Source organism: Trachypithecus francoisi, unplaced genomic scaffold (genome assembly GCF_009764315.1).
Source record: "Trachypithecus francoisi isolate TF-2019V2 unplaced genomic scaffold, Tfra_2.0 Lachesis_group12, whole genome shotgun sequence".
In the NCBI taxonomy this organism is placed as follows: Eukaryota; Metazoa; Chordata; class Mammalia; order Primates; family Cercopithecidae; genus Trachypithecus; species Trachypithecus francoisi.
The window spans coordinates 88,741,796-88,766,992 of record NW_022681457.1 but is presented as its reverse complement, the minus strand read 5'-3'; the positions used below and the strand labels follow the sequence as shown (position 1 = coordinate 88,766,992).

General features: G+C 39.2%; 1 protein-coding gene across 3 annotated transcripts in view; it reads left to right on the top strand.

The window, feature by feature from the left end:
• Positions 1–25,197, top strand: part of LOC117092885 (protein argonaute-3) — a 142,727-nt gene that overhangs the window by 1,632 nt on the left and 115,898 nt on the right. For 2 of the 3 annotated variants that reach the window (XM_033227124.1, XM_033227123.1), the window contains exon 2: positions 12,133–12,304. In XM_033227124.1, coding sequence (XP_033083015.1) covers positions 12,133–12,304 — 172 coding nt within the window. Of the gene's footprint in view, positions 1–12,132; positions 12,305–22,679; positions 22,707–25,197 lie in introns of those variants that run through there. The other variant, XM_033227125.1, reaches the window with a different exon arrangement.

The following is a 25,197-nucleotide window of genomic DNA, read 5'->3' as shown; positions in this document are numbered from 1 at the left end:
GTGTATTTCTGAAACTGTCCTGCCCTTTTTAAAAAATTACCATACTGCTGTTTTACTGTACAGGAAATGTGATTATTTGGGACCATAGGTGATCTTTGTACGTAACTGTCCTGTTGTCAAGTCTGGAAAACAAATCATGAAAGTCAGACCCTTTATTAATCATCCTAAAACTTTTAAAGATATTTCTAAAAAGTTTTAAAGTTTTTGCTTTATCTCCTTAGGGTTTTTCATATGATATTGTGCCCATATATATGGGCATTGTCTTAGGAAACATTTGTTAACATCAGACCACCTAGTCAGCTGGTACAACTAGCCAAGTACGGCTCAGAAAATACATTTTACCTCTTCTTTTTTGGGTGTCCCGTTGCTGAAATAGATACCCATTTAGCTGTCTTCACATTTGAGCAAGTGTGTAGTTAGATTATCAACTGTATGCTTGGGTCTCTTGAAAGTAAAGTTTTTTCTTCAGTACAGTTTATACATGATTGAATGTAGCCTAATGAAGATAAGCTATACTTTGGCTCAAGATTGACGTTATCAAAAACAAAATTTTCATTATTCCTGAGACTTATATATAATTGGTATGCTTAGCGTAAAGTTGAAAGCATAGCTGTGCAACTAAATTTTAAATCCATAATTTAGGCTGGGTGTGGTGGTTCATGCCTGTAATCCCAGCACTTTGGGAGGCTGAGGAAGGATGATCCCTTAAGCCTAGCAGTTGGAGACCAGCCTAGGTAACATAGTGAGACCTGCCTCTCCAAAAAGCAGAAAAATTAGCCGAGAATTGTGGCACATGTCTGTAGTCCCAGCTACTTGGGAGGCTGAGGCAGAATGAATTGAGCCTAGGAAGCAGAGATTGCAGTGAGCTATGATCGCACCACTGCACTCCAGCCTAGGTGACAGAGCAAGACCTTGTCTCAAAAAAAAAAAAAAAAATCATAATTTGACATATATTTTGATTTTAAAATTTTCTCAAGAAGTATAAATGTTCTCAAAAAGTCTATTGAGTCACTATTGAACCTTGGCTCTCCAGTTCTATCATAAGTTTTTCTTTTGTGTGGAGATTCTCAGGAATCATCTTGTGATAGGATATTTTAAATTCTAGTTGTTTGGTGGATACATAGAAAACTGTTAAATTTATTTACATTAGGGAACCTTGAATACAAATACCATATAAGTTAGTATTTGTTCTTTCATATGAAATATTTTAAATGCTTTTTAAGGATATCTTGTGCAATCTACTGATTTAGTACCATCAGAACTTTCATTTAACAAAAAAGCCTTAATTAGTTAAAAATTAATCAGCAGTTTAACATCTGTGTCTGTGACTAGTTAGGAGAACATCTGATGAAACACCATTTTCTATGGTCTAATTACTGCTGAACTAAGAGTATAGGTTATGTTTCAGTTCTAAATAAGGTGGAAATAGGGAGCAGCAGAGATGCTTGATGATATTACTTCTCCTGAGTACTCATTTTTTAGGTCCATACTATTCTAGTCTGTGTTTTCAGATAATGTTATACCAGCGTTTAGGACAGAGGAACTACACTTTATAATGGAAGAAAAACATTTACTTTTACCTTAAATTAATGACATGCAAATTGTTTGATGTTTGGTGGAAGTTTTATACAGTTTTGCAAAAGTGAATAGACTCTTTCTTTCTTATTTATACTTCTAAATTCGTGTCTGAAAATAGTTGTTTTAGAGTTCTGTGCTTGTTTAATAATAAAAGTTTTAAAAAAGTTATTTGGAACCAAGTTCCAAAGGAATAAAAGTTGCATATATGGCAAGCTAGAATTAATTCAAGATTGGGATATGAATGATGTAGATAAAAATTATGGGTTAAAAATACCTACTAAAATATATAATGCCATCAGGGTCCAAATTTACTATTTAAAACAATCTTCTTTTTATTTATTTATTTTTTTTGACACGGAGTCTCGCTTGCTCTGTCGCCCAGGCTGGTTTGCAGTGACGTAATATCAACTCACTGCAACCTGAGCCTCCTGGGTTCAAGTGATTCTCCTGTCTCAGCCTCCCGAGTAGCTGGGATTACAGGTGCACACCACCATGCCTGGCTAATTTTTTGTATTTTTAGTAGAGACGGAGTTTCGCCATTTTGACCAGGCTGGTCTTGAACTCCTAACCTCAGGTGATCTGCCTGCCTCGGCCTCCCGGAAAACAATCTTTTTTAATAACTTTGGGAAATGTTTTTGTCATTATATAAATTTTCTCACTTGTAGTTCTTTGCCTTGGAGAAAAAAAATCAAATTACTGCTCTGTCTGTGGGCATGAATTTTGAAAGTGATGAAAGTTTTTCTACTGGGTTGTCACTTAAATTTTGGCTTGTGCTGCCCTGGAGTGACCATTATGACTTAAAAAAATATATTTATTGAACTTGACTGGCAGTGGGACTTATAAAAATGTGCAAGATTGTTTTGATATTTGGTTTAGAATTTTTCTTCTCTTTCATTGAAAGAGATTCCGAGGAAAAACAGAAAATGAGACATAAAATAGCTTTTTTTTCTTCTTCTTCTTTTTTTTTTTTTTTTTTTTTTTTTGAGACGGAGTCTCGCTCTATCGCCCGGGCTGGAGTGCAGTGGCCGGATCTCAGCTCACTGCAAGCTCCGCCTCCCGGGTTCCCGCCATTCTCCTGCCTCAGCCTACTGAGTAGCTGGGACTACAGGCGCCTGCCGCCTCGCCCAGCTAGATTTTTTTTTTTAGTAGAGACGGGGTTTCACTGTGTTAGCCAGGATGGTCTCGATCTCCTGACCTCGTGATCCGCCCGTCTCGGCCTCCCAAAGTGCTGGGATTACAGGCTTGAGCCACCGCACCCGGTCTAGCTTTTTTTTTTCTTCTAAACAAAGACTTAAAGGAAAAAACATATAGATAACCTTCAAATGTAATTGAGTTAACATGAAGACATTTTAAAAATCACCCATGATTCTGTCAGCCTCATATAACCATTCTTTACATTTTTAAACCAAATTCTAAACTAATCTGTTTAGTTTTTTAAAAATTAAGGAATTAAGTTATTTAGGAAAGCCATTAGAATGATATCTAGATGCTACTTCTTTTTGCTTTTTTGGAGAAATGTATGTAATGTATGTAATAAGTTGGTAATTTAGAATTAATTTATGTTAGTTTTTATCTTCCAATGGGAACATTGCTTTTTTTAGTTACTGCCTGGCCTGACAGTATGCAAAGAGGCCTGGGGCCCTGTAAAGGGGACATTTCCTGGAAGAATTCTCTGTTGTATATGGAAAAACCCTGGCTCAGAGTAGAATTCTTGCCAAATTGTCTAAGCTGATGGATTCTAGTTGAATACCATTTTGCTTTATAATATAGCCATCTAGTTTCACACTGGTTTCTATATTCTTAAAATACTTGAGGGTCTACCTGAAAGATGAATTAAAATATTAATCTATCAAAACATATTATCTTACAGTAATTAGAGGTAGAATCTTAAAAAGTAATTTATAAGTTTTTGTTGTTGCTAATGGGTAGGGGAAAAAATACCAAAGTGATAATTCTGTTTTCAGGAAGGTAAAACTAAAAAGATTATTTAAGATCAGTATCCTTTCCAGACCTGTTTATTCTCAGACTGTTGAGATGAACAGCATTTACCAGACATTCCTACCTTCTAATTCAGTTGTCTTGGATACTGAATAGACCCTCATTCTTGGCTCATTAACAAAACAGATGTGAGAAAGAATATTGTGTGGTTTTTCAGCCATAATGGTTATGCTGTTAGGATACATGAACAGCCTTTCTGTATTTGGAGTTTCTGTGGTTTTCTGCCATTATCTGTGTTAATATTAATGACTTTCTTTGGCTAGCCACTGCTTAAAAAAAAACAACAACAAAAAAAAACTATTGAGATTCAGCAAAACCTTGTCACACAACTGATGCATTCTCTTATACATTAAAATGTGGGCATTTTGTGGTTTGGTTACAATAAAAAATTGTGTGCATTAGTCTGAAATGTCAGTTTAAGGAAATGAAGAATTCTTTGTGTTTTTTTTTTTGTTTTTGAGACAGAGTTTTGCTCTTGTCGCCCGGGCTAGAGTGCAATGGCGGGATCTCGGCTTAGTATTTTTAATAGAGACGGGATTTCACCGTGTTGGCCAGGCTGGTCTCGAACTCCTGACCTCAGGTAATCCACTCGCCTCGACCTCCCAAAGTGCTGGGATTACAGGCATGAGCCACTGCACCTGGCCTAGAATTCCTTGTTTTACGTCAGCCAGTTATTTTATACATCATTTCCAAATTGTCAAGTTCTTGGGAAATCAGAACGTGGTGTCTACAGTCTATTGATGTGACATATTTTTAGATTAAAAAAATGTTTTTTGTAGAGACAGGGTCTTACTATGTTGCGCAGACTGGTCGTGAACTCCTAGGCTCAAGTGATCCTCCTGCCTCAGCCTCCCAGAATGCTGGGATTACAGGAGTGAGCCACTATGCCCACCCATATTTTTAGGTTTTTCATTTGTGGAAGACATTTTACGAGAATATGTTCTCAGTTGTAGGCTTACATAATACTACTTTTGAGTCATTACTAATACTTGGTAATTTTAACTGATTTCTGAATCTTCTAACAATATGAGAGAGACATAGTATTTCTGTGAACTTTAAAAATGGTGAAAGACTAGATTGCAAAATGGGCTCTTGCTAATAACAAGGGAAATGTCCCCTTTTATTTTCAAGGGAGGAAATGCCTTTTAAAAATTGTTTCTCACTCCTGTAATCTCAGCGCGTTGGGAGGCTGAGGCGGATGGATCAGCTGAGGTCAGGAGTTCGAGACCAGCCTGACCAAAATGGTGAAACCTCGTCTCTACTAAAAATACAAAAAATTAGCTGGGCATGGTGGCAGGCACCTGTAATCCCAGCTACTCAGGAGGCTGAGGCAGGAGAATCCTTTGAACTCAGGAGGCGGACATTGCAGTGAGTTGAGGTTGCAGCATTGCACTCCAGCCTGGGCAACAAGAGTGAAACTCCATCTCAAAAAAAAATTGTTTCCCAGCCGGGCACAGTGGCTGACACCTGTAATCCCAGCACTTTGGGAGGCCGAAGCAGGCAGATCACGAGGTCAGGAGTTTGAGACCAGGAGCCTAACCAACATTGTGAAACCCTGTCTCTACTAAAAATACAGAAATTAGCCGGGCATGGTGGCATGCGCCTGTAATTCCAGCTACTTGGGAGACTGAGACAGGAGAAGTACTTGAACCTGGGAGGCGGAAGTTGCGGTGAGCCGAGATCGCGCCACTGCCCTCCAGCCTGGGCGACAGTGCGAGATTGTGAGATTCCGTCTCAAAAAAAGAAATAAATTGTTTCCCTGCTGCCATCTGATAAGCTTAACCCTCAACTGGCTGAATGTTCTATAAGTGATTATTTAATTGTAGTGAGCCTAGTAATAAGTGCAGTATGTTTGGACAGATTCATTGAATGAAAAAGTGGAGTTAGCAGGTAGGAGGTTCCTGAAGTTGCATGCTGTTTACTACTTAGCTTTGCAGACTTAACACGTATAAAATCAGAGACAATTCATTAAGTTACATTTTGAGATCAACAGAGTATATTTCTTTTTCCAAAACAAAAATGTATTCTTTTTTTTTTTCCTGAGACGGAGTCTTGCTCTGTCACCCAGGCTGGAGTGCAGTGGCATGATCTCGGCTCACTGCAACCTCTGCCTCCCGGGCTCAAGTGATTCTCCTGCCTCAGCCTCCCTGGTAGCTGGGATTACAGGTGCCCGCCACCACGTCCAGCTAATTTTTGTATTTTTAGTGGAGATGGGGTTTCACCATGTTAGTCAGGCTGATCTTGAACCAGATCTGACCTCAGGTGATCCACCCTCCTTGGCCTCCCAGAGTGCTGGGATTACAAGCGTGAGCCACCGCGCCCGGCCCATAAATGCATTCTTTTTCTGATTATAAGATAATAACCACATGTTTATTACTTTAAAAAATAAACAATATAAGAATGTCTCAAATAGAAGATGAAAATATGATCCTATCCTCCAGATAAAACCATAGTTAACTCTTTCTTATATGTCTTCCCAGACATCCATCTGTCTATTTATCATATGAATTGTTTTTAACCTACTTTTTCCACTTAGTAATGCATCATATCTTTCCCATATCATTACTTACATCTGTATAACAGTATAATTATTTATACTGAGTACATAGCATTTAATTTTATCTGTATATTGATCAGTCTCATTGATAGTGGTTTAGATTTTTTCCAGTTTGTTGTTACTATGACTAAAACTTTGTAAGTATTCTAGTACATATGTCTTTGTATACTGGTCCAGTGCTTGCTTTTGGATAAATTCTTAGAAGTAGAATTGTTGAAATAGGTATTCCATGAATATTAAAGAAAACATTCCCAGTGAATAGCTATAATTTGGTAATTGGCTATAGTATATGTTATAGTTGATTTTGATTTATTCATTGCTTGTTTTTCATCAGTCACATTTGCTGTAGGCTATTGTTTAGCTTTAGACTTTCCAACTGATACATATTGGATTACTAGAAGAGTAAACAACATGGACACATGCTTTGAAAATGTATGGTTTTATGTTTGAAATTTAGTTTGGTTAGTTATTATCTAGTACATACAATAGCTGCTGAAAGAAAAGTTTGATATAGAGAGCAAGTCCACATAGTGCTTTATATTTCTGTGTAGCTATATTTTCAATTCTAGTGGGCAGTACGTGTATTTGTTAAATAACTAAAATATGCTTCACTGGAAGTATAATTCATTATATTGACAGAATTGTTTCATCTGCCAATTTACATTAAAGTATCTTCTGGATACTAAACTTGATTAGTATCTATAGAGTTCTGTTCATTGCTTATTATGCAACAGAATTTCGCTTTGTGCCAATTTTTTTTTTTTTTTTTTTTTTTTTTTTTTTTTTGAGACGGAGTCTTGCTCTGCCACCCAGGCTGGAGTGCAGTGGCCGGATCTCAGCTCACTGCAAGCTCCGCCTCCTGGGTTTATGCCATTCTCCTGCCTCAGCCTCCCGAGTAGCTGGGACTACAGGCGCCCGCCTCGTCGCCCGGCTAGTTTTTTGTATTTTTAAGTAGAGACAGGGTTTCACCGTATTAGCCAGGATGGTCTCGATCTCCTGACCTCGTGATCCGCCCGTCTCGGCCTCCCAAAGTGCTGGGATTACAGGCTTGAGCCACCGCACCCGGCCTGTGCCAAATTATTCAAAAAACACAAGGTAAAATAATGACAGTGGAGGAAAAATTGACAGTGTGATATAGTGTGAAAAGCATGGGTTTTAGAGACAGATTCTGGCTCTTAAATTAATTGAAATTTATTAATGATGTGTCGGTGTAGGTTTGAGTACAAATGTACTCCTCTTGTAGAGGATGTTGATAGTGGGGAGTCTGTGCGTGTGTGGGGGCAGGAGGCCTGGGACATATGGGTAATTTCTACCTTCTGTTCAATTTTGCTGTGAACCTAAAACCTCTTTAAAAAATAAAGTCTATCAGAAAAAGTTAACTGCTACTTTGGGCAGTGCATTTAATCTTCCTTAACCTTACTTTTCTTATCTGTACAATAGAATAGTGAAAAGAGATGACACATGCAAAGGAAATGGCCATTTCTCTCTTTTTTTAAATGATATTTTACTATAGAGATTTTAGGATGTATACAAATAGGCAGAACTGTATAATAAACTCTATTGTACCCACCACCCAAACCCAGTCGTCAGCCCATGTCCAATCGCATCTCTTCTATTTTTCCCTCCTTTATATTTTTGAAGTATATTCTAGACATAATATGATTTTATTCATGTTTAATAGTAACTATAAAAGTTATGGACTCTTAAAATATACAGTACTATTATCACAGCAAAATGAGAATAATCACTCATAAAATGTTCTAATCATTGTTCAAATTTTTACTTGTCTCACATATTATTTTTTAAACTGTTTGCCTTTAAAAAAAAAATTTTTTTTTTTTTTTTGAGATGGAGTCTCACTCTGTTGCCCAGGCTAGAGTTCAGTGGCATGATCTTGACTCACTGCAACCTTCTCCCACGTTCAAGCGATTCTTCTGCCTCAGCCTCCTGAGTAGCTGGGATTACAGGCACGCACCATGACGCTCAGCTAATTTTTGTATTTTTAGTAGAGACGGGGTTTCACCATGTTGGCAAGGCTGGTCATGAACTCCTGACCTCAGGTGAGCCACCTGCGTCAGCCTCCCAAAGTGCTGGGATTACAGGCATGAGCCACCACGCCCACCCTAAAAAAATTTTTTGATTCAAAATCCAAATAAGTTCTACACATTGTGATTGATCAATATGTCTTTTAAGTATCTTAATCGTCAAGTTTTCTCTCCTTGTTTTTCTCCTCTGCAATGTATGAGTTGTTTGTCCTTTTAGAATTTTTCACAATCTGGATTTTGCTGGTTCCATCTTTACAATGTAATTTAACATAATCCTTTGAATTTTCTATAAACTGCTAGTGGATCCAAGGGCTTGATCAAATTCAGGCTATTCTTTTTGAACTTACTACAGTTGGTTTTTTGTCCCAAGCACTTCACTGGAATTGTTTTTATCAAGGTCAACAAAGACTTAGCTAAACCCGGTAGTTCCCAAATCTTCATTTTATTTCATCCACATCTAATGACATTTTATTCTTGAAACACAATTTTCCCCATTTGGTTTTCAGGGTACCACTCTCTCCAGGTCCTCCTCTAACCTTGTTGGCTGTTACTTTTCCAGTTCCTTTGCTGTTTTCATTTCCCTAATTTCTAAATATTGGAAGTATCCTGAGAGTTAGTATTCTGTATCCATGCCACAGTCTGTCTGATCTCTAATCCAGTGGTTTTAAGTAACATTTATATGCTGAGGACACCTACATTTACACCTCCAGCCTGGACCTCTCCCCTGAACTCCACACTCATCTAACTGCTTACTATTCATCTACTTGTAGACACCTCAAATTTAGCATGTCCTTTTAAAATCCTCTTGATTTCCTCTCCACACTTGCTACTATCACTGAGTCTTTCCTATCTCAGTGACACTTCCGTTCTTTCAGTTATACAGACCAAAAATCCCTGAGAATGTTTTTCCTCATACCCCATATCTAGTCCATTTAATAATTCCTGTCAGGCCTACCTTCTAAATGTTTTCCACATGCACATCACTCCCCTAACTGTACTACTGTAATCCTAGCCAACATTATCTTTCACCTAGACAGACACATAGCCTGCTGACTGGTCTCCCTGCTTGTACCCTTACATATAATTTTTCATACAGCAGCTGGAGTGATACTTTAAAAAAAAATTTTAAATCAGATCATAACACTTTTTCACTCAGAACTCAGAGGGCTGACACTATCTAACTTCAAGGCTAACTCTAAAGCTACTGTAATCAAGATAGTGTGGTATTGGTGAAAGAAATGACTAATGGAACAGAACAGAGAGTCCAGCATGGCAGGTTACAATCCCAATTCTCCTTCTTATTAGCTATAAAAATTTTAGGCAAATTATTTCAGTTTTCCTCGTCTGTAAAATGATTCCTTCCTTTATAGGGTTGGTATGAAGATTAAATGAGATAATGCATGTAAACACATTTAGCAGGCCAGGCGTAGTGGCTCATGCCTGTAATCCCAGCATTTTGGGAGGCCGAGGTGGGCAGATCACTTGTTCTCAGGAGTTCAAAACCATCCTGGGCAACATGGTGAAACCATGTCTCTGTCTCTACAAACACTTAGCCGGGCATGGTGGAAAATAAAAGCATTTAGCACATTGCCTGAGACATAGTCAGAACTTGATAAATTTTAGAATTTGTGCATTTTCTAATTTGATCTTGACAAGTTTCATAAGAAAGAGGCAGGTCAAGTATTTTCATTTTTTAGCTCAGGAAACAAATTCAGGGAGAGTATTTGGTGACGGTCAAATGATTAGATAATTGGCAGAGCCAGTACTAAGGGCTAGTACGGAATTTGTACAGTATTACTTATCTCAGGCTAGGATAGGAAAGATTATGCCCTCTGAAGAGATTTTTTTAAAAAACACAAAGCGAAATTTAAAAACAAATGATTCAGGCAGCATTTTAGTCTATTTTTGTCTACACTGAATAAAAAGTTAGAGCAATTTTGTATTCCTGCTACAAACTCATTCTTTTGATATATTGTTGGATTTAATTTAACATTTTGTTAGGATTTTTGCATGTATATTCATGAATTAGATTAGCTTATGATTTTCCTTTTTTATAGTGTTTTTGTCAGGTTTTAGTACCAGAATTTTTCTGGTATCATAAATTGTATTGAGGTATGTTTACTTTTTTTCTGTTCTCTGGAAATGTTTTGTATAATATTGGTGTTATTTTTTTCCTTAAATGTTTGGTATAATTCTCTAGTGAAGCCATCTGGATCTGGAATCTTTTTGTATGTGTGTGGAAGTGTTTTAAATTGTGGATTTAGGCCGGGCGCGGTGGCTCAAGCCTGTAATCCCAGCACTTTGGGAGGCCGAGACGGGTGGATCACGAGGTCAGGAGATCGAGACCATCCTGGCTAACACGGTGAAACCCCGTCTCTACTAAAAAAATACAAAAAACTAGCCGGGCGAGGTGGCGGCGCCTGTAGTCCCAGCTACTCGGGAGGCTGAGGCAGGAGAATGGCGGGAACCCGGGAGGCGGAGCTTGCAGTGAGCTGAGATCCGGCCACTGCACTCCAGCCTGGGCGGCAGAGCAAGACTCCGTCTCAAAAAAAAAAAAAAAAAAATTGTGGATTTAACTTATTTGGAGGACTTTTAAGATTTTTTTAAATGTAATTTTTAGTTTATTCAGATAATAGTCGTTTATTAATTTATTGTTTGAATTTTGATTAACAAAGCTGTATTTTGAGCTTCAAAAATTTAATGCTGGACATCACTTAGGTTTTCTTTAAAATTTTTTGATAAAAAATGTAAAATATATATCATTAAATTTAACATCTTAACCATTTTTGTGTACAGTCACTAGTGTTCTGTACATTCACAGTGTTGTGCAACCAATCTCCACAACTCTTTTCATTTTGTAAAACTGAAACTATATCCATTTAACAATGCCCTGTTTACTCATGTCTCAGCTCCCGGCAACCACACATCTACTTCCTGTTTTTTTTTTTTTTTTTTTTTTTTTGAGACGGAGTCTCGCTCTATCGCCCAGGCTGGAGTGCAGTGGCCGGATCTCAGCTCACTGCAAGCTCCGCCTCCCGGGTTTATGCCATTCTCCTGCCTCAGCCTCCTGAGTAGCTGGGACTACAGGCGCCTGCCACCTCGCCCGGCTAGTTTTTTGTATTTTTTAGTAGAGACGGGGTTTCACGGTGTTAGCCAGGATGGTCTCGATCTCCTGACCTCGTGATCCGCCCGTCTCGGCCTCCCAAAGTGCTGGGATCACAGGCTTGAGCCACCGCACCTGGCCAAATTGACTACTCTAGGTACCTCATGTAAGTGGACTCGTATAAATCATATAGTGTTTGTCCTTCTGTGACTGGGGTTTTTTGTTTTTTGTTTTTTTGAGATGGAGTCTCGCTCTGTTGCCCAGGCTGGAGTGCAGTGTTGTGATCTCAGCTCACTGCAGCCTCCACCTCCCAGGTTCAAGTGATTCTCCTGCCTCAGCCTCCCAAGTAGCTGGTGGCTACAGGTTCGCACAACCACACCTAGGTAATTTTTTTTTGTATTTTTTTGGTGGAAATAATGTTTCATCTCCACCAAATGAGCTCACTGTGGCCTCGAACACCTGGGCTTAAGTGATCCTTCTACCTTGGCCTCCCAAAGCGCTAGGATTCCAGGCATGAGCCACCATGCCCTGCCCTTTCTTCTACTTTCTTTAACTTTGCTTTGCTGTTGGTCTCGCACTCTTTAGGTCTGACTTGTGCTTGCTCATGGTCACCTTGGTTTGTGCCCTTTGCAGAACAGTTTTTCAGAGGCATACAGTTTTCTTTGTGTTTATTTTTAATGAAGAGAGGAAATCTGGGGTGATAGAAGTTGAAGTGTTAGAAATGATGTCATCTTGCAGAACTAGGTTTTAACCATTATCAGCTGTACTTATAATTCTAATATACTCTGGTCGACAAGGCTTTGGAATACAGCTTATAACTGTGACTCTTGTTTTTCCCCTTCCCCTGGCAGGACCCGCTGGGGCCCAGCCCCTACTCATGGTGCCCAGAAGACCTGGCTATGGCACCATGGGCAAACCCATTAAACTTCTGGCTAACTGTTTTCAAGTTGAAATCCCAAAGATTGATGTCTACCTCTATGAGGTAGATATTAAACCAGACAAGTGTCCTAGGAGAGTGAACAGGTAAGAATCATGAAACTGCAAAGATCTTTTGCTGTTTTTTTCTTAGTAGTTATCCATGTTTATCTTGTGTATCTAAATAACAATTACAGTGTGTAACAGTTTGACCAAGAACATCTGGTAATTTGTTTTAAAATTGGTTGTACTTGAGAGGTGTGATAGTGGGGAAAAAATCTTTGAAATTATTTTATTATAACATGAGCTTACATTTTCCCTGTGATAATAGAAAAGATCCAAGTTATTTTTACATGCTCCTGAAATCAGGCTGAACATCATGAGCACATCATTTTCCTTGCTGTTAGGTAATATGTCCGTGCTTGCTTTTTTCTCCTCACCTACCTTATGCACCACTTTCATAATGTTCCCTTTAAGATGATGGTGGTGATGATAGCAGTGGGGAGTAGAAATAGTGGTTTCATGTTTTCTTTTCTCCTTTCCCAATTCCCGACTGTTTCTTACTATTATATAGGAATAAGTACAGGTGGTATATAAAGATTTATCAGCCTGTTTTCAGCAAGCTTCCTCTCGCCTCCCCAAAATGCCATTTATATTCCTGGATGTGGTTTAGGTAATACAGGAAATATAAGAGGAATTTATGATTGGGTATATACTATGTCTGTTTGGATTTTGTTTTTAAAAAGAAAGACAGCACATTTTAAAAAAACAATGTGATATTCAGGTTAGCATTTTGGTTTCTATGATCCCAGCCTTTTCTTATTCAATAAATGTTATTAAGAGTCTTCATTTAAGACATTTAAGAAAAAGAATGTTGTTTCTCTCAAGAAATTTGTAATTTGGTAGAGGAGATAAGATACCTAAGAAGTATGAAGGTGTTTTTCTTGGGCTTGTCATTCTAGTTGTTAATATTTCTGCTATACCTGAAAATGAATGAGCACTAAAAGACTTTGTGATAACATGTTAAGAAACAACAATACCTATAGGAATGTTGTGATTAACATGTAATGCAGAGTTCTTTGTGAAGTCAGGAAGACTCGTAGAGTATTACAGTTGGAAGGAACCTCTTAAGAAGTTAACTAATCCAATACCCTTTTTATTTATAGCTGAAATCCAGAAAGGTTAAGGGATTTAGTCAAGAACACATGTTTCAAGTAGGAAAGGTGAAACCAGAACTCCAGAATCCTGACTTGGTAGTCATTAGGAAGTATTTTGTAAAGGAAGAAGTTAATCTAAGACAATTGGTAAAATTTTGGTTAGCTGTAGTAAAAATAACATACGTATAATTTTATTTATTTGTTTATTTATTTATTTTTGAAGGAAGGATAGCAGTAACAAAAGCATAATGGTTGAGAAGAACCAGGTGTATTGAGTGTGAACCAGGCTTAAGGGGAAGGTTCTCTGCATTACATGTTAATTGCAACATTCCTATAGGTGTTGTTGGTTTTTTTTTAACATGTTATCAGATACTACTTTAAGATACTATCTGTGAATAGATAGATGACTCCTAATCTTGCCCTTGCCTCTACCTCTTTCCTAAACTTCAGATTGAATGTTCCTAAAGTGAACAACGCAAGTCAAAAGAGTAGTGCCCTACTCTTCTGTGACCTAGTAGTACTTGGTGTATGCTTCCATTATGGCGTTTTTAGTGCATTGTGGTTATTTTTCTCCCTTTCCCTAGTATAACCCCTTCATGAAAAGTAGTGTTTTTTATCATGTTTGTCACCCCATGTCAGCTCAGTGATTGGCACATAATACTCAGTAAAGTGAATGAAATGCTTGTAAAATGGCATGAGTGTGATGATAGGGGACAGGAAAGAAAACTGGATGTTCTAGAGGGCTGTTATACTGGAACATGGGTTTTTCAGTGCCCTACTCTTATCGGAACATGGGTTTTTCAGTGCCCTACTCTTATCTCCTAGGATCTTAGGCTAGTCTTGGTCTTGGTCTCCCTTCACTGTCTTTTATATCTTTCTGTGAGCCGTCATCCACTTATGGGGACTTAACTGACTCATGCTGTACTCTCATGGAGATTCCCTTTTTCTTTTTTCTCAAAACTGGGTCATTAATGTGTAGATTTGAGTGAAGGATAATGCTGACCCTTCTGGTAGATATTTACATTTTAAAAAGGCATTTATTAAGCTGGGCCATGGGCCTGTAGTCCCAGCTACTCTGAAGGCTGAGGTGGGAGGATTACTTAAGCCCAGCAGTTAAGGTTGCAGTGTGTTGTGTTTGTTCCTGTGAATAGCCACTGCACTCCAGCCGGGGCAACATAGTGAGACCACGTATCTAAAAAATAAATAAAAATAAAAGGGCATTAGTTAATCTAAGTAAAGATCTGGAGCTTGAGGAAGGTCAATTCAAGTTTTTTTAGTATGCCAGATGAGTTACAAGGAAATGATGTGGTGGTAAAAATATTAAGTAAAAGGAATAGAATTTTTTTTTTTTTGAGATGGAAGTCTCGCGCCGTTGCCCAGCCTGGAGTGCAGTGGCGTGATCTCCACTCACTTCCGCCTCCCAGGTTCAAGCAGTTCTCCTGCCTCAGCCTCCTGAGTAGCTGGGATTACAGGCGCCCGCCACCACGACCAGCTAATTTTTTGTACTTTTAGTGGAGATGGGGTTTCACTATGTTGGCCAGACTGGTCCTGAACTCCTGACCTTGTGATCCGCCCTCCTCAGCCTCCCAAAGTGCTGGGATTACAGGTGTGAGCCACTGTGCCCTGCCGGAGCAGAATTGTTTATTACATTTATTCTTTCTCTTGCCTAACATTTTTGGTTTTTTTTTTTTTTGGTGGGGGGGTGGGTAAAGGAGAATTTGTGTATTATATATGTGTATATAAAGTTGTATAGCATAGAATTTCATATGTATGTGCTCAATGTATTAAGTTTGTGAGAAAAATATATGTCATAAATTGGTGTGGTACATTCTGGTTTTAACTTAAGATTCTTTTGACATCCTTAATTACATTCCGTCTTTAGGTTGCTTTATCTTACATTTTTTTGCCGGTACCAGTAATTTAGATTTGTAATTTAAATGTCTCCAAGTGGGAAGTTTTTAAATTTTACTCATTAAAATTTTAATCATTTTATCATGTTTTTGAGTTTTTTTTTTTTTTTTTTTGTATTATTATTATTTTCATTTATTTTTTTTTTAGATGGGTGGAGTTTTGCTGTGGTTGCCTAGGCTGGAGTGCAATGGCACGATCTCTGCTCACTGCAACCTCTGCCTCCCGGGTTTAAGTAATTCTCCTGCCTCAGCCTCCTGAGTAGCTGGAATTACAGGCATGTGCCACCACCATGCCCAACTAATTTTGTGTTATTAGTAGAGACAGGGTTTCTCCATGTTGGTCAGGCTGGTCTCAAACTCCCGACCTCAGGTGATCCACCCGCCTCGGCCTCCCAACATGCTGGGATTACAGGCGTGAGCCTCCACACCCGGCCCAAGTTTTTATAGGAACTGTAGGACTTGTTTGGGATTCTAAAAATGGCGTAAATCAGCTTTATACTTTGTTAATAATATTGCTTTGATTTAATATCAACATCTGCAAAATTTATTCCATTTTCTTCAGCTGACTTGCTTTTGTCTTCAGTTTTTACAGTATTACTGCATGACTAGTCAGTTAAAACTTGGTGGTCTTCTGAAACTGGTGTGGTGGCTCAGTTCCTATGCTTCAACAACTGGAATTCTAGAAATTAGAAGGGACTAGATAGAACTGAACAATTCCTTTTCAATATTAGCAAAACAGTTAAGGGACAGAATGCAGTGGTTCAGTTATGTCTAATTTAACTTATCCAAAATATTAAATTGTTTTATTTCTTTTTTTAAAAAGTCAGGGTCTCAATCTGTCTCCCAGGCTTTGAGGCGCAGTGGCACAGTCATAGCTCACTGCGTTCTCAACCTCCTGGACTCAAGTGATCCTTCCACTTAAGCCTCCTAGCTGGAACTACAGGCACCACCACACCAAGATCATTTTTTAAAATTTTTATTTACAGGAGACGAAGTCTCCCCATGTTGCCCAAGCTGGTTTTGAACTCCTGAGCTCGAGTGATGCTCCCAAAGTGCTGGGATTACAGGCAGCTACTCGGGAGACTGAGGCAAGAGAATCTCTTGAACCCGGGAGGCAGAGGTTGCAGTGAGGCGACGTCATGCCACTGCACTCTAGCCTGGCGACAGAGTAAGATTCCGTCTCAAAAAAAAAAAAAAATTTTATATTGTTGCCTTCTATAAAGTCATAGTTATTCTCTTCTTAGTGACTTAAATTTTTTAATACTTAAATTAACATGCATGAAGTTTTTCTTGTCCACATGCCACATGAACAAATATTTGGCACTAAGGCATTAATCATCATAGTAGAAAGACATAGCCAAACAATTGCCCCTTTAGTTGGCGTCCTCTTAGGCACAATGTCCAGGAAATGCTGGTGAATCATTTTGTGGGTCAACCTTTCTACAAATTTATTCTTTAGATTTTCTGTCCATTGCTTTTTTTTGTCCTTTCCTCACTCCGTTTTGTGTTGGAGGACAAGTGGGGGAAGGAGATTCTTTCCTTCCTCCTTTTCCCCCTATTAAATGATTTTGATTGAAAGTAAGCTTTTGGTAAAAGAGTATGTATGTATGTTAAGTATATTTCAAATGTTACTAGTTTCTAATAGGTGAATGGTTTCCGTATTTTTAGAAACATTATGACCCAGAGTATAAATTCTGTAACTTGAGACTTTATGCTAGTTTGTCCAACCTCTAAATATACCTTGAATAGATAGTATATGTATTTATTCAAAACCATTAAATAATGGAATAGATACATGTTAAAAATTATATATACAGCATGATTATAACTGCATTATTTTAAAACATGAATAAAAATTTGAAGGAATCTTAACATAGTAGTAGATTGTGATTGCATTTTTATTTTATTTATTTATTTTTAGACAGAGTCTCACTCTGTCGCCCAGGCTGGAGTGCAATGGTGTGTTCTCAGCTCACTGCAACCTCCGCCTCCCAGGTTCAAGCGATTCTCCTGCCTCAGCCTCCTGAGTAGTTGGAATTACAGGCGCCTGTGCCCAGCTAGTGGTTTTTTTGTTTGTTTGTTTGTTTTGAGATGGAGTCTCTCTCTGTCTCCCAGGCTGGAGTTCAGTGGCGCCATCTCGGCTCACTGCAAGCTCTGCCTCCCGGGTTCACACCATTCTCCTGTCTTAGCCTCCCAAGTAGCTGGGACTACAGGTGCCCGCCACCACGCCCAGCTAATTTTTTTGTATTTTTGGTAGAGACGGGGTTTCACCGTGTTAGCCAGGATGGTCTCGATCTCCTGACCTCATGATCCGCCCACCTCAGCCTCCCAAAGCACTGGGGTTACAGGCATGAGCCACCGCGCCCAGACTAATGTTTGTATTTTTAGTAGAGACGGGGTTTCGCCATGTTGATCAGGCTGGTCTCAAACTCCTGACCTCAGGTGATCCACCCGTCTTGGCCTCCCAAAATGCTAGGATCACAGGCGTGAGCCACTGTACCCGGCCATGGTTGCATTTTTTTGGCTCAGCTTTCTTTTACAAATTAAACATCATTTTTGCTACTGTTACTGTTACTATTCTATGATGATTAATAGCATGCTAAATATTTCTGCATATTTCATATTGATACAATGTTTAATACTGATGATTGAGTTTTATTTTATTTATTTATTTTGAAACAACAGGGTTCCGCTCTGTCACCCAGGCTGGAGTGTAGTGGCACGATCACAGTTCACTGCAGCCTTGACCTCCCTGGGCTCAAGCAATCCTCCCACCTCAGCCTCCTAGGTAGCTGAGACCAGGAGCATGCCTGGCTAATTTTTCTACTTTTTGTAGACACAGAGTTTTGCCATGTTGCCCAGGCTGGTCTCAAACTGATGGGCTCAAAACATCCACCCATCTTGGCCTTTCAAATTGCTGGGATTATAGGCGTGAGCCACTGCACCCAGGCAGATGATTGAATTTTAGAAAAAAGTAAATCTATATTGATCCAATTTTGGCTTTTCAAATGGAAATCTCAGAGCAGCAATGTGTTTAAAGAAACTCCTTTTCTGCTGTTAGGAATGTCATTTTTATAGTGTTATAGTTGGATAGTATGCCAAGAGGGGGCATATTTCCTTTTAAATAACTTGATGGATATATAATTTACATGCCATAATTCACCCATTTAAAATGTACACCTCAATGGTTTTTAGTATATTTCCAGAGAGGATGTACAGCCATTATTTCAATCTAATTTTAGAACATTTCATCCTCTCAAAAAGAAACCCCATACTCATTAGCAGTCACTGCCCATTACTACCTTCCCACAGTCCTTGCCAACCACTAATCTACTTTCTTTCTCTGTATATTTGCCTGTTCTGGATCTTTCTTCCTTTGTTTCCTTCTTTCCTTTCTTTTTCTTTCTTTTCTTTCTTTTCTTTCCTTCCTTTCCTTTCTTTCCTTCTTTCTTTCTTTTTCCTTTCCTTCCTTTCTCTTTCTTTTCTCTTTCTTTCTTTCCCTCCCTCCCTTCCTCCTTCCTTTCTTTCTTTCCCTTCCTTCCTTCCTTCCTTCTCTCCCTCCCTCCCTCCCTCCCTCCGTTCTTTCTTTCTTTCTTTCTTTCTTTCTTTCTTTCTTTCTTTTCTTTCTTTCTTTTGAGACAGAGTCTTGCTCTGTCACGTAGGCTACAGTGCAGTGGCTCGATCACGGCTCACTGCAACCTCCACCTCCTGAGTTCAAGCAGTTCTCCTGCCTCAGCCTCCTGAGTAGCTGGGACTACAGACACCTGCCACCAAGCCTGGTTAATTTTTGTATTTTTAGTAGAGGCAGGATTTCACCATGTTGGCCTGCCTGGGCTCAAACTTGTGACTTCAAATGATCCACCTACCTTGGCCTCCCAAAGTGCTAGGATTACAGGTGTGAGCCACTGCGTCCATCCATATAGTTCTTATAAATGGAATCATATACCATGTGGCCTTTTGTGACTGGCTTCTTTTTGCATAATGATTTCATGGTTCATTCATGTTGTAGCATATATCAGTATATTCAGGCACTGCATAACGTTTCAATTACAGACCACATATATGATGGTGGTCCCATAAGATTATAATATCGTATTTTTGTTGTACCTTTTTATGTTTAGATACACAAATACCGCTGTGTTACAGTTGCCTACAGTATTCAGTATAGTAATGTGCTGTACAGGTTTGTAGCCCAGGAGTAATAAGCCATACCATATAGCTTAGTTGTGTAGTAGGCTCTACTGTCTAGGTATGTGTAAGCACACTCTATGGTGTTCACACAACAAAATGATAATGCATTTCCCAGAACATAACCCCATTGTTAAGTGATGCATAACTGTACTTTGTTCCATTGTATGGATATAATACATTTTGTTTATCCATCATTTGATGAACATTTGGGTTGTTGCCATTTTTGGCTACTACAAGTAATGCTGCGATAAACATTCATATGCAGGATTTTGTGTGGACATACATTTTCATTTATTTTGGATATATACCTAAGAGTGATATCATATGATAACTCTATGTTTAACCTTTTGAGAAGCTGCCAGACTCTTTTCCAAAGTGGCTGCACCAGCCAGACATGGTGGCTCACGCCTGTAATCCCAACACTTTGGGAGGCTGAGGCAAAAGGATCGCTTGAGCGTAGGAATTCAAGACCAGCCTGAGCATGTAGTGAGACACCATTTCTATTAAAAAGAAAAAAAAAAGAAGAAAGTGTCTGCACCATTTTACATTCCGACTAGCAGTGTGTGAAGATAAGTTTTCCCACATTCTCACCAATATTTGTTATTATTTGTCTTTTTAAAAATTACAGCCATCCTAGTGGATGTGAAGTTGTATCTCATTGTCGTTTTGACTTGCATTTTCCTGATAACTGATATTGAGCATTTTTTCATATACTTATTGGCCATTTGTATATTTTCTTTGGAGAAATGTCTGTTTAGGTCCTTTGCTAATTTTTTTTTGAGACAGAGTCTTACTCTATTGCCCAGGCTGGAGTGCAGTGGCAGAATCTCAGCTCACTGCAACCTCCACCTCCCAGGTTCAAGCAATTCTCCTGCCTCAGCCTCCCGAGTAGCAGAGACTACAGGTGAACACCACCATGCCTGGCTAAGTTTTGTAGTTTTTAGTAGAGATGGGGTTTCACTATATTGGCCAGGCTGGTCTCAAACCTCTGACCTCAGGTGATTCACCCGCCTCACCCTCCCAAAGTGCTGGGATTACAGGCATGAGCCACTGTGCCTGGCTGCCCATTTTTAAATTGGGTTATTTGTCTTTTTGTTATTGAGTTATAGAAGTTCATTATGTGTTCTAGATAAAAGTCCCTTATTAGATATATGATTTGCAAAATTTTTCTGTTTATACATGTTGTGTGTTCACTGTCTTGATGGTGTCCTTTGAAGCACAAACTTTTTAAATTTTGATGATGTCTAACTTATTTTTTCTTTTGTCGCTTGTGATTTTGTTGTCATATCTATAGAAGGGCATACTTCTGATTAAAATGATTTAGACGACATACTTCAGAAAACACTACCAGTAAAAACCAAATGGTGTAGTTTTGGGTGTTTAGTGGTCTTGGGGAAACTATTATACAAAATATGTCAGCTAATAAACAAGTTTTATTTTCCTTTTAATCACTTGGAAGATAGGAAAGCTAACAGATGGTAATTGTTTCACATCTCGAAATTCTTTTAGAGTGGCGTCTAAATACAATACTAAGTAGAAATTAGCCTTTTGACTAACATTCCGATAACATAGTTGAAATTTGAAGATACTTTCATAAATTAACAAATATTTACACACAAGGGACTAGTATATAGGTATTTTTACCAACATCTACCTATTTGTGTAGATAAAAATTATAATAGCTGTATAGTGTTCTATTGTATGAATGTACCTTGATTTGTTTACTTGAACCTGCTCCAGTTTTTTTGTTAGGTTAACTTAAATCTATTTAAACCATTTATCTGAACTTACCACATGTTTATTCCAGGGTACTATGCTATTGGTACTAGATTTACAGGATATATAGAAATTTAAAGATCATTTTTGGATCTTCTCTATGTTTTCATTAACTGTTTACTCCTGTTTTGTGTCAGGCACTGTGCTAGGTTCTAGCAATAACAAGATAGATAAAACATGATCTCTTTAAAGATTTTAAATTCCATATGGAGTGACAAATTCTGTGATATGCACATTATGTACTGTGATGAAAGAGTAATGATTCCTGCCTTTGGGCAAGGAGGAGGATGTGGTATATTACATGGTATTTGAGCAAAATAGTTGTATCACAAAAGGTACAGTAAAAATATATAATCTTATGGGACCACCATCATGTATATGGTCTGTAATTGACTAAAAAGTTGTGTAGCACCTGCCTCTACTGATATATGCTACAACATGAAGTTGTCCAGTGTACAGGGAGAAAGAATAATCCATATAGAGAGCATGAGCAAAGGTGTGACATGTTGGTGTAACAGAAACAGGCCAGTATAAATAGAGTAACTAGAGCTGAGTCTGAAAAGTTAGCTCGGGAGTAGGTTATCAAGAATCTTAAATCCATTCTAAGGCTTGTGAATTCAGAAATAGTAGAGAGCCAGTGGAACCTTTTAAGCAAATGAAGAACATCTGTATTTAGGACCATACTTGATGACAGTGTGGTGAATGAGAGATGAGAAAGACTTGAGTCCTGGAGAACATTTAGAAGGCTGTTGTAATAGTCTAGGTCAGTGGTCTTCAAACCATTGATCACACCTCCCATTAATTAAAATTTGACCATGTACTAAAAAAATACATATAGATATAAATGCACACACATTTCAAAAACTATAATTTATTGATGGGTACTACTGTTTTAATATGTAACTATGGAAAAATTAAAGGTGAGAAAGAAAATTTTGAAATGAACTATTTAAAAATATATTTAAATAACTTGAACTTTTCAGATTAATGGTACAAAAAACCCTGACTGAATATGTGTCACACACTTAAACTATAAAAAGTTGCAGCATGCCAAAAATGAATAAACGAGAAGTCCACTGTTAACTCTTTTTTTGTTTGTTTGTTTAAATTGAGACAGAGTCTCACTCTGTCACCAAGGCTGGAGTGCGGTGGCGTGAACAGGGCTTACTGCAGCCTCGACTTCCTGGGTCCAAGCAATCCTCCCACCTCAGCCTCCATAGTAGCTGGGGCTGCAGGCACATACCACCATGCCTGGCTCATTTTTGTATTTTTTGTAGAAACAGGATTTCGCCATGTTGCCCAGGCTGACCTTGAACTCCTGGTCTCGAGCGATCTGCACACCTCAGCTTCCCAAAGTGTTGGAATTACAGGCATGAGCCACTGTGTCTGACCTTAACTCTTATGTGTTGCAGAACTCCCGTTACTCTTCTAGGATTCCTGGTGTACCGTGTGTTGCTCCTGACCATCTAATATGGAGTAAGTGAAGGCAGCAGTATCAATCCATATTCATGAATATTAGTAAATCTTAATTCCTAATTGTTCGATGAAAATTAAATATAAATACATCTAATTTTTCTTCATACTTCAGCATACCCCTTGGCACCTCTGGTACATATTTTTCTGGATTATAGATAATATGTTCAAAGACAAGTGGCAATAATGATGATGGAGGGCATAGATGGAAGATTTAGAAAAAGAATGAGGCCGGGCGCGGTGGCTCAAGCCTGTAATCCCAGCACTTTGGGAGGCCGAGACAGGCGGATCACGAGGTCAGGAGATTGAGACCATCCTGGCTAACACGGTGAAACCCCGTCTCTACTAAAAAATACAAAAACTAGCCGGGCGAGGTGGCGGGCGCCTGTAGTCCCAGCTACTCGGGAGGCTGAGGCAGGAGAATGGCGTAAACCCGGGAGGCGGAGCTTGCAGTGAGCTGAGATCCGGCCACTGCACTCCAGCATGGGCGACAGAGCGAGACTCCGCCTCAAAAAAAAAAAAAGAAAAAGAATGAACAATTTAGGTATGTAAGGAAAGGGTAGTAATAAGGATGGCTTCATAGTTCCTAGCTTGTGCATTAGTAATGGTTTTAACAGAAATACAGATTCTGAAGGGACCACGTTTTTATATACTAGTTTGAATATTTAGAGGATGAATTGCATAAGAAACATCAAAATGGCAGAAGTTCAGTAGGTTATTGGAAATAAGTGTCTAGCTAAGTGTCAGGTGATAAGTCAAAATGGAGATTGTGATTCATCAGCATGTAGGTGATAGTTAAAAACTGGAGAAGTATGTAAACATAAAACAGCTGAGACTAGATCTCTGAGATAATATTATTTCAGGTTTGCCAGTGAAGGCACACAGAGATTGAAAAGATAGGAGAACCAGGACAAAGTAGAAGCTATTTCAGAAAAGGCAAGATAAAGATCATGATTTTCTTTCTTTTTTTTTTTTTCTCTTTTGGAGATGGAGTCTCGCTCTGTCGCCCAGGCTGGAGTTCAGTGGCACGATCACGTGATCTTGGCTCACTGTAACCTCCGTCTTCCAGGGTCAAGCAATTCTCCTGTCTCAGCCTCCTGAGTAGCTGGGACTACAGGTGCACGTCACTATGCCTGGCTAATTTTTTTGTATTTTTAGCAGAGATGGGATTTCACTGGGATGCCCAGGCTGGTCTCAAACTCCTGAGCTCAGGCAGTCTGCCCACCTCAGCCTCCCAAAGTGCTAGGATTACAGGCGTGAGCCCCTACACCTGGCCTTAAGGATCATGATTTTCAAGGAACAAAATTTGAGTACAGTGGCAAATGCTAAACAAAGCCAGGCGTGTAAACACTGAAAATTCACCATTACACATGGCTAAGAAGTTGGTAGCCCAGCCTGGCGCAGTGGCTCATGCTTGTAATCCCAGCCCTTTGGGAGGCCAAGGTGGACAGATAACTTGAACCCAGGAGTTTGAGACCAGCCTGGCCAATATGGTGAAACCCCATCTCTACTAAAAATACAAAAATTAGCCGTGCATGGTGGTACACGCCTGTAATCCCAGCTTGGATTACTTGGGAGGCTGAGGTACGAGAATTGCTTGAACCCAGAAGGTGAAGGTTGCAGTAAGCTGAGATAATACCGCTGCACTCCAGCCTGGGCAACAGAGCGAGACTGTCTCAAAAACAAAAAAAAGAAGTCAGTGGCCTGATAAAAAGAATTCACATATGAAATGACTACAAAGATGGTGTGTAGTAAAATGCTCTATATGAGCTGGGCGCAGTGGCTCATGGCTGTAATCCCAGTACTTTGTGAGGCTGAGGCAGGCAGATCACTTGAGGTCAGGAGTTCGAGACCAACCTGGCTAACATGGTGACACCCCGTCTCTACTCAAAATGCAAAAATTAACTGGGCGTGGTGGCAGGCTCTTGTAATCCCAGCTACTGGGGATGCTGAGGCACAAGAATTGCTTGAACCTGGGAGGTGAAGGTTGCAGTGAGCAGAGATTGTGCAACTGCACTCCAGCCTGGGCAACAGAGTGCGACTCCATCTCAAAAAAGCAAAAATGCTCAGTATCGATTTTATATTATAGAGTGTTAAAATTTTGGCCAAGTGCAGTGGCACATGTGAGGCCTATAATTCCAGCACTTTGGGAGGCCAAGGCAGGAGGAGTGCTTGAGGCCAGGATTTCGAGGCCAGCCTGGGCAACATAGGGAGACCCCTTCTGTATGAAAAATGTAAAAATTAGCCAGATATAATGGTGTACACCTATAGTCCTAGCTACTCAGGAGGCTGAGGTGAGGGGATTGCTCACTTCAGGAGGTGGAAGCTGCAGTGAGCCATGATTGAACCACTGCACTCCATCCTCTGGGTGATAGAACAAGATCTGTATCTTTAAAAAAATAAAAAAGTATTAAAAATTTATCCTGACTGGGTGTGGTGGCTCACGCCTGTAATCCCAGCCCTTTGGGAGGCCAAGGCAGGTAGATCACGAGGT